The sequence below is a fragment of the Gastrolobium bilobum genome, unplaced genomic scaffold, assembly GCF_033153095.1.
Source record: "Gastrolobium bilobum isolate Gb01-03AN ecotype WA unplaced genomic scaffold, APGP_CSIRO_Gbil_v1 utg16185, whole genome shotgun sequence".
Lineage (NCBI taxonomy): Eukaryota > Viridiplantae > Streptophyta > Magnoliopsida > Fabales > Fabaceae > Gastrolobium > Gastrolobium bilobum.
Window position 1 is genome coordinate 164852 of NW_026899733.1, and position 16261 is coordinate 181112.

Genomic DNA, 16261 nt, shown 5'->3' on the forward strand with positions numbered 1-16261 from the left:
ACCCGTGGTATTCTTACGGGTTCGACTCTTCGAGCCGCCTACGAGACTAATCCAGAATTTGGGTGGGATTACGATATTTATAGAATTCAAATCCAGATGTTGTTAGTGAAATTCAAATCGAGGTCCTCTCCCACCACTCAGTTCCCATGCTACCAACTCAGACAAGTTTCAAGTTTTGATTTAACAATTGTATAAATAGAATTCCCACAATGACATAAAAAACAACGTCCTTCATTTTGATTTAACAATTCCCACATGCCGTAGTTTGATGAAATTACAAATACTGATTCAGATTAAAAAAAGAACAAAGAAAAAAATACACAGATACTCGTATAAAAATATGTGGGACTCGTATGTGGTGATGTAAAGAAAAAGGAAAGAATGAAAACATATATGTGTAGATACAAATGTGATCATAGACATAAGTAACGAACATTAAACCGATATTTAAATGATCAGAATCCGTTTATATATCAATATTTATAATTATATAATTGAATATTAAACGCAGAGTTAGCAATGGTTCTGAGTTGTGTGTGATCAATTTCAAGTCAAAACCATGGGTTCGTCGTCCCTATGGCCTCCAAAAGTGTCGATGGAGGTTCATGTCAAAAATCGAGGGAAGCTTCTCAAATCCCTTCGCCAACACCTCTCTGAATCTTCGCGTCCTCTTCATGGCTTTGTGCTCCTTCAGGTATGCATCTTCTGCACCATTGCTCTCCATCTTTCAATTTTCTTAAAAAAAAAATTCTTATCCAATTTTGTGGCAGGGTGGCGAAGAGCAAACTCGTCACGACACAGACCACATCGAACTCTTCAGGTACCTCAAACCTCGAATCTCATCGTGATTTCAATTTAGTGGAATGATTATAACGTTACAATAATTGCAAATGGATGCCTAATTGGTTTGCACTTCGCACTTCACAGGCAGGAGAGTTACTTCGCTTACTTGTTTGGTGTGAAAGAACCTGGCTTTTATGGAGCTATTGTTCGTTCTTTTCTTTGTTTCATCTCCAACAGTCCAACACAATCTCATTTTGCACACAAACACAATCATGTTAAGTTGTATAAATTTGCAAATTTGATTAATTCATGTCATTGTTTTTTGAAGGACGTTGGAACTGGGAATTCTATCCTATTTGCTCCTAGGTTACCTGATGAGTATGCTGTTTGGTTGGGAGAGATAAAGCAACTTTCCTATTATAAGGTGATTCACTCAATATTAACACTTTAGTGTTTTCGCTTGTCAAGTATGTTTAGTGGTTCACATCTTCAATACCCCTTTTGCAGGAACACTATATGGTTAGCACAGCATGCTTTACTGATGAAATTGCAAGTGTATTGCAACAATATTACCAGGGTTCGGGGAAACCTTTACTGTTTCTCTTGCATGGTCTTAATACAGATAGCAATAATTTCTCTAGACCAGCAGAGTTTCAGGTTCTTAATTATGATCATTCTTTTTCTCCCTCTCCCTATAAGAATTTCTTTATTGTTCTGAGGAGGACAGTGATTTGTTGGATATTTATTAATTATGACCCCAAGACTGTTACTGCATTACATCTCAGCATTACCAATACTATTGTGTTATTTGTGATGGCATAGTACTGTAATAGTGCTTACCAATATCTTACTAATGAAACTGAATTCACGGAATTTATATAGTATATTTATAATTTGAATTTTTTTAGGGCATCAATGAGTTTGATAAGGATCTGACAACTTTGCATCCTATATTGACTGAATGTCGTGTCATCAAGTCAGAGCTAGAGATTGCTCTTATTCAGTATGCTAATGATATAAGCTCCGAAGCTCATGTTGAGGTAACTAGCCTTAACTCGCTAAAGTTTTGTTTTTTTCTTGAATACCTTTTTAATATTTATGTCAAATGTTCTTTGCAGGCATATAGGAAATGCATTAGAGGAAATTAGATTTATATATCTTGATCTTGCAATTTTTAATTTGAGAGTTTATTTTTTAGTATCTTCCTAATCTGAGGCATTTTTTTGTAGCTGTAAAATGAAAGTGATTTTGGGAACTTGGTAGTATCTTTTAGCTTTCCTGTAATAACTTTTTCGTAAGAAAAAAATATTCAGATTTCCTTCTTACTTTCTTTTTTTAACAAATATTCCTCAAATGTTCTATTTTCCTTTACTTTGCCACCTTCCCATTTTCTAGGGAACTTGTGGCATTTAATTAGTTGAGTTAGGAACAACTAAGGTTGGGGTTTACACAAGTATGCTATCTATTGGTAGAAAATGTTTGATATAAAATCATTCATAATTTCATGCCTACCAGCTTAAACTTTCGGGCTAGTTGGATTTTGTTATGGTATGAGAGAGGCTTTATGATCAAGTGGTCAAGAGTTTGATCCTTGCCACCCTATTCTTCCAATAAAAAACATGCATTTTAGTGTAAGGTAGAGTAGGGAGTAGGCCCATACATTAATTCATACTTCAAATCCAAAGGGCTCTTGTATGAAGGAGCGAGTCAGAATGTTAGATATAAAATCATTTGTGCTTCTTCACCCAACAGTATAATATTTTGGGATAGTTGGTTCATGCTAAAATGATCTATAATCTCAATGATGAAATGTGAATGACTTTGTACGTATGTTTTCTGAAAATGCTTACATGATAGTTGCAATATACAATACAATGACATAGGTTATGAGAAAAACTAAAGTGGGCATGAAGGAGTATCAGCTTGAAAGCATGTTTCTTCACCACACATACATGTATGGTGGATGTAGGCATTGTTCCTACACATGCATTTGTGCTACTGGTGAAAATAGGTATGCATTTCTGATAATGTCATATTTGTCAAAATAAATGTATTTCTCAGATACTTTTGGTTTAATAAAACTTTGATCGCTGCCCATTTGTTCAAAGAAAATTAAAAACTGATTAGCGAAAAAGAATAGTGTTTGATATATTGCTGTTTGTAATTTTGTAACTCAAAATGCTGTTTGTAATTATGTACTGCCACTGTATGTGTATTAAGTTTTTATAAAATTTGTTTTAAATAGTAGCGACCTTCATCACAAAGTTGCCTGGCTAACACGTGTGTATTCATGCAGCGCTGTTCTTCATTATGGGCATGCAGCAGCTCCTAATGATAGGGTATGGCACATAAGTACTTTTTAATTTTTTATCCCTTTGAAGGTCATTATCATTGCAGCCAACGTCATATGATTGATTCGCAATCATAATGTTGCTGAATTCAGTTCCTGCATCTTTTAGTTTGGTGATATTACCTTTCTAAGTTTTTTGGTCCATTCTGCACCTAGGAAATTGAAATTGAAATTGAATTAGGCATAACTGCTTTGTGCTAGCAGTGTACCTATTTATTATTTCCTATATTGGAATTAATGAATACCGTGCTTAGTCATCAGTACGTTTATTTTTTCATTAGTAGGAAAAAAAAATCATTCAGGCCTTCAGGGTTACAGAAAAAAAATAAAAAATAAAAAATAAAAAACTGTCTGTGCTATTTGGTGACTTTGAATACGGTTAATCAACATATTAATTATTGAAAGCATACTTTATTTCCTTTAGAAAGAGACAAAATAAGATGAAGTTATTGTCTGAATTGGATGATCAATGTTTATTTACTTTTAGAGGTGTTTAAGTTTTTAAAACATGGCTCTTTAATAGACTTTGGAAGATGGAGGCATGGCACTGCTTGATATGGGAGCTGAATACCACTTTTATGGGTCTGACATAACATGTTCTTTCCCTGTGAGTATTTCCATTAACAAATAAATTTGGTTTTCCTACTTAGTTTCCTTGTTACTTGCATTGCCATTTTGAGCAATGTTGCTGAATCATCAGAAATGCCTCTGCTAAACTTGCATCAAACTCAGTCTGTTCATGTATTTATCATATTGTTCTAGTCATTATTATCTGGAAATAGATCCTCTAATGTGTCAAAAAAACATGATATGGTCATGTGGGAAGATCACAAACATACAAAGGTAAATCAACGATTATGATTTCGTAACTACCTATTTTATCATTTTTTCTCTCTCCTCCTTTTTTACCATTAATCCACCTTTGTATGGTTATGATTCCCCACATTACATGGTCATGTAATTTTCACATTAGAGGATCCAGATCCTTATTATCTTTACACTAACCCAGACTTATTTTTTTCTTGTGGGCCAGGCATTATTAGTATGTGAATTATCATTTTATTTACTGACGGGAATAATTATTTTATGCTCAAATTTAATTTTTTGGTGCAGATAAATGGAAAGTTTACACGTGACCAATCTCTTATATATAGCGTAAGTTCTTTCTTATATAACCTCTTTTATTTCAAAGGGAAAACAAATTGTAAGTTCTTTACTTAATGTGCAAACTGCACTGGTACAAACCTCTAGCTTGCAAAATCCCTCCCAAACACATATCATAATTTCCTGTAAGGGCTCAACTAATTCTAGACATTCATGTGCGTGCTAGGATGACCCAGCTAATGTACCTTTCATATAGCTCAATGTATTGATGTTTAGTAGTATTTCATTCAACGGTTCTTTATTTCTACTTTCAATGTTCTGCAGGCTGTCCTTGATGCTCATAATGCTGTTATATCTGCAATGAAACCTGGAGTAAGCTGGGTTGATATGCACATGTATGATTGAGTAACAACTTTGCTTCTTTTAAATCACTAAAATGTTGTCCGCCATGCTTGGTTTCAAGTGTTAATAGTTGTGAACAAGATAAATTATATTAGTGCTTTAATTGACAGAAGTTTCTTGACTATTTAACTTAATTGGTGGATTGGAATATAGGATTGTAGCCTAGGTAATTTGTTCATGTGTAGTCACAAGTTTTTATTTAGCTGTCACCAGCTTGATTGAGAATTTATAGTCATTGTCTTGAATGGGGGATCCTAAGAGTAAATCTAGTCATCAATAGGGATCATTAAACTACTTTTGAAGTTAACGACAATAGTGTCGAGTATTGTAGATGAGTTATTTTTCATGGGAATGAGTGCTTGTGTATTACTGTAATTGTATGATGATGTTGAAGACTGCTAATGTATTTTTATAACTCTGTCTAGTGTCTACTACTATACTCTTCTGTAAAGGTATTTTGCATTGCTTCTGCTCATTTCTTCTCTAAAATTGCAGATTAGCAGAAAAAGTAATTCTGGAGTCACTAAAGAGGGGACATATTGCTGTGGGGTAACATATATTATCTATTTTCTCATTTCCACTGGCAAATTTGCATCTTGATTCAATCTCTAGAATCTTGTGAATGCATATTTTTTACTTTTGGTGTAGCGATGTTGATGACATGATGGCTGCACGCTTGGGTGCTGTTTTTATGCCACATGGTCTGGGGCATTTCCTTGGTATTGACACACATGACCCTGGAGGCTACTTAAAGGTATTTGTGAATTTGCCTGCAGTTACGTTTTAAACTGCACCCTCCCCCCTTCTTTAATTATTGGAGTGGCTTATATAATTAATCTTGCATTGGAAAATTCTTTTTCATATAATGTCTTTGGGAATTTTGTTCTGATTTGCAGGGGCTGGAAAGAAGAAAGGAACCTGGATTAAAATCCTTGCGTACAATCAGAGAGCTCCAGGAAGGAATGGTTAGTTATGGCTTTTTTCAGTAATCAGAACTTTCTAGTTTCTACAAATAGTAGCTAATATGAATCATAACAGCTGGGTGGTGTCTATTTTGCTTTGGGTTATACCACATAAAAAATGGCACAATTGTGATGCACCTAAAACACCCTGATTTACTTTGAGTGTTAATATTTTCTAGTGTTGAATCAATTAGTTGTCTTTTACATGTAATTGCAAAAAAAAATTGTTCTCTGAGGTCTTTTGTCAATCTTTTACACCTGGTAATGCTTAAAGTTAAAATCAAAATAATGATTGTTATAATTTGTGAACCCTGGTTGCTTTAGTTGGGTTTGGGTCTTTTTCTTGGATCTCTACTAGTTATTGCTCTCTTTTGTGATATGGAAGTAGAAATATGAGTTTGATGATGAGGTAACCTCCTTGTTTTTACACTTCTAGGTTATCACTGTGGAGCCTGGATGCTACTTTATTGATGCTCTGTTACTTCCGGCCATGAATAGTCCAGAAACTTCCAAGTTTTTAAACCAGGAAGTGGTTAACAGATTTAATGGTTTTGGTGGAGTCCGAATTGAGAGTGATGTGGTATTCCATTCGCTGAACCTTATTATGGACAACCTAGTTTGTTGTTTATCATTTCTATCTTCTAATTGATGTTGTTAAAGTTAAAATTAATGATTTTTTCTTAACCTAGTATTATTTGCCTAGCATACATATTTCAATACTATACATATCCAGGGTGAAGAATTTTAAACTCCTCTCTCTTTCTAGCGAATATCCACAATATCATTATAAAAATGCACTGTTATTCTGGTATATGACCTTATTTGTTCATTTATTCCTTTGTGATGTACTCAGCTTGTTACTGCTGCTGGTTGCTACAATATGACCAAGTGTCCGAGGGAAATACGGGAGATTGAGGCTGTGATGGCAGGAGCACCATGGCCAGCTTAGAAGACCTCTACTCATGTTGGAAATGGATTAGAAAGAGTTTGATTTCAACCATCCTAACAGCTGTGTCGGTTTCTAGTTCTTTAATATATACTTTTTCCAACTAAATTTTTCTTTGGAGTCTTATACACTACATTTCAAAAGGAAAATAAAAATAAAAAAGGCAGATCCTTAAATAATCATAAGACTATGTGGTTACTTGCAAAAATTTAAGGAATAAGCGCTTCATTGCAAAGGTCGACTGTAGTTATGTTTTATTTGACAATTGCTTCTTATTAATTGTCGAGGTGCAAGTGCTCCTCAAATTTGAAGTGCTTAAATGATGAGATTGGTCCCAATCAGCCTATGAATCAAATATTGATCCTTCATTGTCTCTTATTTTAAAAAATACTGGTCTGTGCCGATAAAGAGGAAATTGTTAATAGCCAGAAACAATTTGAAAATGCATGTACTTACAATTATATCTGGAAGAATAGTCAAACTCTCGACCCACAAATAATTCAGTCAGTAAAATACATACTCCTATTGAGGATCCTAAACTGTTAACCAAGGCTTGCAGATTAACTGAATTTTGATGTGTTTTGTTGGATTTATCCTCTGGCTCTCTCTTTTCGCAGCGTCAGATAAACTGAAACCCAGAAGAACTGTCCCAATAAGCTAATTTGATGGCTCATGAAGACAACAGAAAAACGGGTAATTTGTTGAACATACTTCAACAAAATTAAAGTCAATTTATAACCGTACCAAACAGTCTCCCAATAGTGGTGCAACAAACGTTATGACTCTGGCACCCATTAATTCAAGTTTTTTACGTGTCTAATTATAGAACTTCAATGGAGCTCAAGCTTGTCGAGGATAATCAAATTAATTGCTTGTAGCCCAAAAATGTTATGTCAAGATCTTTTGAAAGATATGACATCCGTTCTTTCTGATGTAGGAAATTGCCATAGAGTTCCTCCGGTTTGGTGCTTAAAAGAATCATTATGATTGAAATTCAATTATGTACCCGCTGTAGATATCTGCCATCTTGCTACCCTGGAGATGCTCCGGCTAGAGAAAAATTTCAATACATCCTGGACCACCGAAGTTGGTAATTTTTTTTACTTTAATTCTTAAAAAAAAAAAAAATTAGTAAAAGAGAACACCCAGTTCGATGATCTTGGTGCATTGAAGTTTTTCTCCTCCCATAGATATATATTATCAAATTCCTTGGTTAGTTAGCTAGTATTCTTCTCTTTACAAGTTAATCAGGTTTTGGATTTTTCGAAAATCAATTTTTTTTAAAGAAAAAACTAACCTCATAAGTGTAAAAAAAATAAAATAAATCATATGACATGATAGTGAATGGGGGAAATAGATCCTCTCATATGCCAAAAAACATGATATGGTCATGTGAAAAGATCATAATCATACAAAGATAAATCAACAGTTTTGATTTCGTAACTATCTATTTTATCATTTTTTCTCTCTCCTCTTTTTTTACCATTGATCCACCTTTGTATGGTTATGATTCCCCACATGACATGGTCATGTGAATTTTCACATGAGAGGATCCAGATCCGTGATTAGGTAAGGCAAAAAAATTCAAGTATTGCAATTTAAATAAATAATTATAAATATATAGTTTTTTTATATTATTTACAAATATATATACTAAGACATGAGTGCCACGTAAATCATGCCCCTTTTAGATGTGATCAAATAAGCCAAATTTAAGTCTGCGACACCCTCTTCTCTCTCTTAACCTTTATTGCTTTCTTATTTCTTTCCACCCTTCCCATATTCTTCTTATCCTTGCCACTTTGGCCTTTCTTCAATTCTATTTTTCATTTGAGCTTCAACTTCCACTTACATAAAAAGGGTATGCAACAATGGCTATGTACCAGCCATCAAAAAGGAGAAGAGAAGTGCATCTTCCACTTCCAGCTTCTTATTTGTTGGGTACTTTCACTTCCCACGTTGTTTGGGTTGCCGAGGTCAGAGAGGGATAAGAAGCATTGGGGTTTTAACTGGACTCATATTACTCAAGATTATAGGTTTTTTTTACCACTATAACCTTTTTTTTAATAATTAATTACCAAATTGACCCTATTTATAAATTATTTCAAAAATTTAATCTCTCCAGAAAATATAACATCAATTTGTCTTCGTTTGACCGTCGACCATGAAGCCTACCCCGGTACACTCCTACCTATCGGGTATATTTTGAAATTTTTTACCTACTCAGATACACCCCTCCATATTCGGGTATATTTCTTGAATCTGAAAAAATATTTGAATTATTTACCCGGGTAGGGAGGAGTGTACCCGGGTAAATAACAAAAGCTAGTCATGAATGCTTTGTTAGCGCAAATTTGCAGCACGCACATGGGAAAAAATTGTTTTGAAGTTTCAACCAAAAGAACAAAAGCTACTTAAAATCAAATCCAACCTTGCAAAAACAAGTACCATATACGAACTTATATGGATTGAAGAAAAATGAAATGTTAGCGTTTTCAGCAAACAACAAATATCTGTTAATTTCATTAGAATTAGAAACAAAGTGCAAGCCAGTAGCACATGGTAAAAGTAATGAGAAAAGTATATTCACTTACCAAATCAGAAACATACTGGAAACTCCTTGTCTGTTTTCCATCCCCATAAACAGTCAAAGGTTCCTTCCTTGATGGTTTGCAGGTCTGAGCGTTTATCATGTGAATATACTTTTCTCATTACTTTTACCATGTGCTACTTACTGGCTTGCACTTTGTTTCTAATTCTAATGAAATTAACAGATATTTGTTGTTTGCTGAAAACGCTAACATTTCATTTTTCTTCAATCCATATAAGTTCGTATATGGTACTTGTTTTTGCAAGGTTGGATTTGATTTTAAGTAGCTTTTGTTCTTTTGGTTAAAACTTCAAAGCAAATTTTCCCCATGTGCGCGTGCTGCAAATTTGCGCTAACAAAGCATTCATGACTAGCTTTTGTTATTTACTCGGGTACACTCTTTCTTACCCGGGTAAATAATTTAAATATTTTTTCAGATTCAAGAAATATATCCGGGTAGGGAGGGGTGTACCTGGGTAGGTAAAAAATTTCAAAATATACCTGGGTAGGTAGATAGAGGGTATCCAGGTAAGCTTCATAGTCAACGGTCAAACAGGAACAGATTAGTGTTATGTTTTCTGAAGAAGTTAAATTTTTAAAATAATTTATAATTAAAGTCAATTTGATAATTAATTATTAAAAAAAGACTATAATAGTCGAAAAGCTCAAGATTATATGTTTTGGTCTTCTTTTTGTGTGCATGGATAATATAAGGGTATCAGCCATTAAATGGACATCATTCCAACTCGGATTATAGGTCTTTGCATTTGAAATTGTAAGCCTCACATCATTAGCAAATTCCAATGGGCCAGTGTATGCTCCTGTAGCTATCAATTGTTCCCAAATCCATAAGATGCTTAATGATACTGAGATAATTCATAAGAGCTAATCAAAATCTTTCATCAACAAAATATTTGCGGTGCTTAATTTAGAAGTCCGTGTTGGACACTCAAACTTTTTGGAACACTCTCTCTCTCTTAATCACATCTAAACAAGGCATGTCTCTTTCTTATGTCTCGTTTGAATAAGGAGTATTTGGTCAAGCCAAAAAAGGTGTGGCCTGTGTAGCACTCACTTATGAGTGAGGCGTGACTGATTACACTTAATCAGAACGTAAGATCTTATAATACATTCGTAAATAATATAAAAATGACTATATATATTTATAATTATTTATTTAAATTGTAATATTTTAATTTTTTTGACGATTGGGTCATCTTGTATAATTAATTCATTTGATCTTGTAAATAAATTATATATATCTGACTAAATATTAAAAATGTATAATTTTTAAAACATAAAAACTTGTTATTATATTATGAATATGTAAGAAAATATCATATTATTATAGTAAACAGATTTTTCAGATAAAATTATTATTTATCTACTTCAAATAAACAAACTGTTTTTTGAAAATAAGTGAAACTTTTACTAAAAAGTTATTTATATGAGTAATTGAATATTTAAATCTAACAAAATTTTAAGATAGTACAAATAATATATTTAATTAAAAACAATAAAATGACCGATAGATAAAATTCAAGTGTTAACCGAATGAATCTTGTCTAAAACCCAAAGCATGTGAATTTCAAATTGAAAAGAAAACGAAACTTGTCTAAAACCCTAAACCATTCCGTTCCTTCGCCAGCCATCGCCATGTATCTTTACAGTCTCACTCTGCAGCGACCGACGGGGATCGTGTGTGCCATCAACGGCAGCTTCTCCGGCGGGAAGAGCCAAGAAATCGTGGTGGCGAGAGGGAAGGTGCTCGATCTGCTTCGGCCGGACGACAATGGTAGGATCCAAACCATTCTTTCGGTTGAAATATTCGGTGCAGTTAGGTGTTTAGGTCTGTTTAGGTTTACGGGAGCTCAGAAGGATTACATCGTTGTGGGTTCGGATTCCGGGAGGATCGTAATCCTTGAATACAACAAGGAGAAGAACGTCTTCGATAAAATTCATCAGGAAACTTTCGGAAAATCTGGTTGCCGGCGAATTGTGCCAGGTCAGTACCTTGCCGTAGATCCCAAGGGTAGGGCTGTTATGATTGGGGCTTGTGAAAAGCAGAAACTTGTTTATGTGTTGAATAGGGATACTGCTGCTAGGTTAACCATTTCTTCGCCTTTAGAGGCTCATAAATCTCACACTTTGGTGTATTCGATCTGTGGAGTTGATTGTGGGTTTGAGAACCCTATCTTTGCTGCTATAGAGTTGGATTACTCGGAGGCAGATCTGGATTCAACTGGGCAGGCTGCTTCTGAAGCACAGAAGCATTTGACATTTTATGAGCTTGATCTGGGGCTCAACCATGTTTCTAGGAAGTGGTCGGAGCAGGTTGATAATGGTGCCAATTTGCTTGTCACTGTTCCTGGAGGTGGTGATGGCCCCAGTGGTGTGCTTGTTTGTGCTGAAAATTTTGTTATTTATAAGAATCAGGGACATCAAGATGTTAGGGCTGTCATTCCTAGACGTGCTGACTTGCCTGCGGAGCGCGGTGTTCTTATTGTCTCTGCTGCAATGCATAAACTCAAGTCGATGTTCTTCTTCCTTTTGCAGACAGAGTATGGAGATATTTTTAAGGTCACCTTAGAACATGACGGTGACCGTGTCTCGGAATTGAAGATTAAGTATTTTGATACTATCCCTGTTACGGCTTCGATGTGCGTGCTCAAGTCAGGATTCTTGTTTGCGGCCTCAGAGTTTGGAAACCATGCTCTGTATCAGTTTAAGGCAATAGGGGATGAAGATGATGTGGAGGCGTCATCGGCTACGCTAATGGAAACTGAAGAAGGTTTTCAGCCAGTCTTTTTCCGGCCCAGAAGACTGAAAAACCTTGTTAGGATTGACCAGGTTGAGAGTTTAATGCCTATAATGGATATGAAGGTGAGTAATCTCTTTGAAGAGGAAACTCCTCAAATTTTTACTCTTTGTGGACGTGGTCCTCGATCGTCCTTGAGGATACTGAGAACTGGTTTAGCAGTTAGTGAGATGGCAGTGTCCAAGCTTCCTGGTATACCTAGTGCTGTTTGGACTGTGAAGAAGAATATTATTGATGAGTTTGATGCGTATATCGTTGTGTCATTCACAAATGCTACGCTTGTGCTTTCCATCGGTGAGACAGTTGAAGAAGTTAGTGACAGTGGGTTTCTTGACACAACTCCCTCCCTCGCTGTTTCTTTGATAGGTGAGGATTCTCTCATGCAGGTTCACCCAAATGGTATTAGACATATTAGGGAGGACGGCCGTGTTAATGAGTGGAGAACTCCTGGAAAGAGGACAATTTCAAAAGTTGGATCAAATCGATTTCAAGTTGTTATTGCACTGAGTGGGGGGGAGCTTATATTGTTTGAAGTGGATGTAACTGGTCAGTTGATGGAGATTGAGAAGCATGAAATGTCTGGAGATGTTGCTTGTTTGGACATTGCTCCAGTACCCGAAGGCAGACAAAGATCTCGTTTTCTTGCAGTTGGCTCATATGATAAGACCATTCGTATCTTATCCCTGGATCCTGATGATTGTATGCAGCCTCTAAGTGTACAAAGTGTTTCTTCAGCGCCAGAATCTCTTATTTTTCTTGAAGTTCAAGCATCTGTTGGTGGTGAGGATGGTGCAGATCATCCTGCTAGTCTTTTCTTGAACGCTGGTTTACAGAATGGTGTCTTGTTTAGAACTGTAGTTGATATGGTTACAGGTCAGCTTTCTGATTCTCGTTCCCGATTCTTAGGATTGAGAGCCCCAAAGCTGTTTCCCATTATTGTAAGAGGTAAACGCGCTATGCTTTGCTTGTCAAGTCGACCTTGGCTTGGTTATATTCACCAAGGACATTTCCTTTTAACACCACTTTCATATGAAACCCTTGAATACGCTGCCCCATTTTCATCTGACCAATGTGTGGAAGGTGTAGTAGCTGTTGCTGGTGAGGCACTGAGGATTTTTACCATTGAAAGATTAGGAGAAACATTTAATGAGACTGTTATTCCATTAAGATACACGCCAAGGAAATTTGTGGTGCAACCCAAACGGAAACTTCTGGTGATGATCGAGAGTGACCAAGGAGCATTAACTGCTGAAGAGCGTGAAGCTGCAAGGAAAGAGTGTTTTGAGGCTGCTCAAGCCGGGGAAAATGGGTCTGGAAGTGCAGAACAAATGGAGAATGGTGGTGAGGATGAGGATCAAGACGACCCACTCTCTGATGAACATTATGGTTATCCAAAATCTGAATCAGATAAGTGGGTTTCCTGCATCAGAGTTCTTGATCCAAGAACAGCAAATACAACTTGTCTATTGGAGCTTCAGGAGAATGAGGCTGCATTCAGCATATGCACAGTAAATTTCCATGATAAGGAATACGGGACTCTTTTAGCTGTTGGCACAGCAAAGGGACTGCAATTTTTTCCCAAAAGGAGTTTAACTGCTGGATTTATTCATATCTATAGGTTTGTGGAGGATGGAAGATCTCTTGAACTACTGCATAAAACTCAGGTTGAAGGTGTTCCTCTTGCTCTATGTCAGTTTCAAGGAAGATTACTTGCGGGAATAGGACCTGTGCTAAGGCTATATGATTTGGGAAAAAGACGATTGTTAAGAAAATGTGAGAATAAGCTATTCCCTAACACAATTGTCTCTATTCATGCGTATCGGGATCGAATTTATGTAGGTGACATCCAAGAGGTATGTTTCTATTTTATATCTGCATCTGTTGAACATCTAGGCATTTGTGTTAGGCATTCTAACAAGGATTTTTCGTCATGACTTCTGTCTTTTTTCTGGTAGCATTTGATATCACATTGGCTTCTGACATTAATTTGTCTGTGTCCAGCAAGTTTTAATGTTTTAATTTTTACTGTGGTGGTTTCTATTGGAAACCTTTGAGAGGAATTATTCTATTCTGTGGCGAATTAATATTCTCTTAATTTTGCCAATAGGCAGCATGCTTATTCATAGATGCCGCTGCTCTATATGTTCCATTTCACTAAATAAATTCTTCAGCTAATTGTGTTCTGTGCATTCTCTCCAGTCTTTCCATTACTGCAAGTACAGGCGGGATGAAAACCAGCTTTACATATTTGCCGATGATTGCGTTCCAAGATGGCTTACTGCATCATACCACATAGATTTTGACACTATGGCAGGTGCAGACAAGTTCGGAAATATATATTTTGTGCGGTTGCCACAGGATGTTTCAGATGAGATAGAAGAAGATCCTACTGGTGGGAGGATCAAGTGGGAGCAAGGAAAGCTGAATGGAGCTCCCAATAAAGTAGAAGAAATTGTACAATACCATGTTGGTGATGTGATCACATGCTTGCAAAAGGCATCTCTGATACCCGGTGGTGGAGAGTGCATTGTATATGGAACAGTTATGGGAAGTGTTGGAGCATTACATGCTTTTACTTCACGAGATGATGTTGATTTCTTTTCTCATTTGGAGATGCATTTGAGGCAGGATCATCCACCTCTGTGTGGAAGAGACCACATGGCTTATAGATCTGCCTATTTTCCTGTTAAGGTATACCTAATCAATATTATCCTGTTTGTTCTTTCTGTTAAGTTGTTACGAAGCACTATTTGCCATCCATGCTGGATAAGAGTATCCTTGCTATTATATTTTCCTGGCTGTTACTGACAGGATGTTTCACTCTTCTATTTCTTCATTGAGTGTTTTTTAGCCATAGCATTGAGTTTTGAAAATGTCTGAGAGGCCTGCATTATTGTGTAGGATGTGATTGATGGGGATCTCTGTGAGCAATTCCCAACATTGCCAATGGATTTGCAGAGAAAAATTGCTGATGAATTGGACAGAACTCCTGGAGAGATACTGAAGAAACTCGAGGAAGTTCGAAATAAGATTATTTGAGAAATGATCTTCTGAAAGGTGTGATTCTCTATTTCTGTTTATTTGGGTTGACTGTCTTTAGTACTGTTGTCGTTAGTACGAATGTAAGCAATACCTAGAGAAGCAACTTTATATCTATCCAATAGAACTTCATTAATTAATCTAACGTAGCAACGGATCATCTATAAATAAGGAAAAAGATTTGCGCTGGTCTGATAGTTATAAAGGAGTTGCAAAACTCTAGTTAAAAGATGTGGTTTAAACTTTGATTCAGGCTTTGCTTTGTTTATGCTTTTTATTCTTTTCAATAAAACTAGGGAGATGCAGTAATAGTTATCTTGTAAATTTATTAATAAGAGGGAACATGGAGGACCGCACATATTTGTACTTCTGATTAAGACCTATGTAGCAAGTGTTGTGGTTTAAATGGATCACTGTTGCACTTAAAACTACTTCCATCTTTTGCAATGTAGGTCCTGAGATTATTATTATTATCTTTACCACATTTCTAGTTGCTTTAGTATTAGTTAGAATTTTGATTTGACGAATGCTCTATACTGTGGTTTGGTATTTCCTGCAGGTCATAGCGGAACTGTGTTTTTCTAGTTGGTCGTTTGCCCGTAGATAGGTCACTAACAAAGTGAAGAAAGCTTGCGTTTCTCAAGTATACGGGAAGCAGCGATTTCTTGTCCTATCTAATTTAAGATGGGGGAACTGAACGGTGACTTTTTTGTACTCCGTATTGTTGAAATGAAACCCATAAGCCTCAGTTGGTAATTTATGTTGTAATTAATCTTAATTAGCTGTTATCATACTTTGTGGATATGATAACGTGCCCCATATCTCTCTTTCCACATTCCTGCACACTGTGTCGTACTCAATGAGATGTCTGATAACTTAACATGGAATTTAAATAGACCTAATATCATGTCATTTCCCCTTTAATAAAACCGGATTCAATTGAGATTATAATAGAACAATTTTTCAAAATCGAACGCAATATTTAGTGTCCCGATCAAAATACAAAGCTAAAAGCTGAAAACTGAACCGGTTGCTTTTGGGTCACTTATCAATGCATGGAAGAGAAGTTTGTGGAGAAATACCGCATTTTATTGATTGTGCTACGGTAGTGGTAAATGATTGATGATTGGGGTTTTGGTGTTGAATTTGTGGTTCTTGCCTTTTCCACGGTTTGTTATTGATTGGGATGATTGCCAAATGAATTTCGATGCAGAATATGAACCTTGCTTTTAAGATTGGCTAGTGCTTACGGTTCACAATAATTTCA

At 35.9% G+C, this 16261-nt stretch overlaps 2 protein-coding genes across 2 annotated transcripts; both read left to right on the top strand.

Moving 5' to 3' along the window:
* The first annotated feature begins 479 nt into the window (after positions 1-479).
* Positions 480-6863, top strand: LOC133293096 (uncharacterized). The gene is made up of 16 exons (XM_061491627.1): positions 480-694; positions 771-820; positions 928-988; positions 1112-1207; positions 1291-1440; positions 1692-1823; positions 2667-2794; positions 3080-3122; positions 3657-3740; positions 4247-4288; positions 4562-4632; positions 5135-5188; positions 5288-5393; positions 5536-5604; positions 6038-6181; positions 6455-6863. Exons 1-16 carry the CDS (start codon positions 560-562, stop codon positions 6548-6550), a joined length of 1461 nt encoding a protein of 486 aa, XP_061347611.1. The 5' UTR covers positions 480-559; the 3' UTR covers positions 6551-6863.
* A 3884-nt stretch (positions 6864-10747) lies between these two features.
* On the top strand, positions 10748-15897 carry LOC133293094 (spliceosome-associated protein 130 A). The gene is made up of 4 exons (XM_061491625.1): positions 10748-13808; positions 14155-14646; positions 14857-15012; positions 15554-15897. The coding sequence occupies exons 1-3, from the start codon at positions 10794-10796 to the stop codon at positions 14992-14994; spliced, it is 3645 nt and encodes a 1214-aa protein (XP_061347609.1). The 5' UTR covers positions 10748-10793; the 3' UTR covers positions 14995-15012; positions 15554-15897.
* The last annotated feature ends 364 nt before the right edge of the window (positions 15898-16261 follow it).

What these genes read in the sequence shown, in the direction of transcription:
- LOC133293096 (XM_061491627.1), top strand. Translation starts at nt 560, where the DNA reads ATGGGTTCGTCGTCCCTATGGCCTCCAAAAGTGTCGATGGAGGTTCAT. An exon ending in TGTGCTACTGGTGAAAATAG is followed by an intron (nt 2,795 to 3,079) that starts GTATGCATTTCT and finishes GTATTCATGCAG; the next exon opens with CGCTGTTCTTCATTATGGGC. An exon ending in GAGAGCTCCAGGAAGGAATG is followed by an intron (nt 5,605 to 6,037) that starts GTTAGTTATGGC and finishes TTACACTTCTAG; the next exon opens with GTTATCACTGTGGAGCCTGG.
- LOC133293094 (XM_061491625.1), top strand. Translation starts at nt 10,794, where the DNA reads ATGTATCTTTACAGTCTCACTCTGCAGCGACCGACGGGGATCGTGTGT. An exon ending in ATGTAGGTGACATCCAAGAG is followed by an intron (nt 13,809 to 14,154) that starts GTATGTTTCTAT and finishes CATTCTCTCCAG; the next exon opens with TCTTTCCATTACTGCAAGTA. An exon ending in CTGCCTATTTTCCTGTTAAG is followed by an intron (nt 14,647 to 14,856) that starts GTATACCTAATC and finishes ATTATTGTGTAG; the next exon opens with GATGTGATTGATGGGGATCT.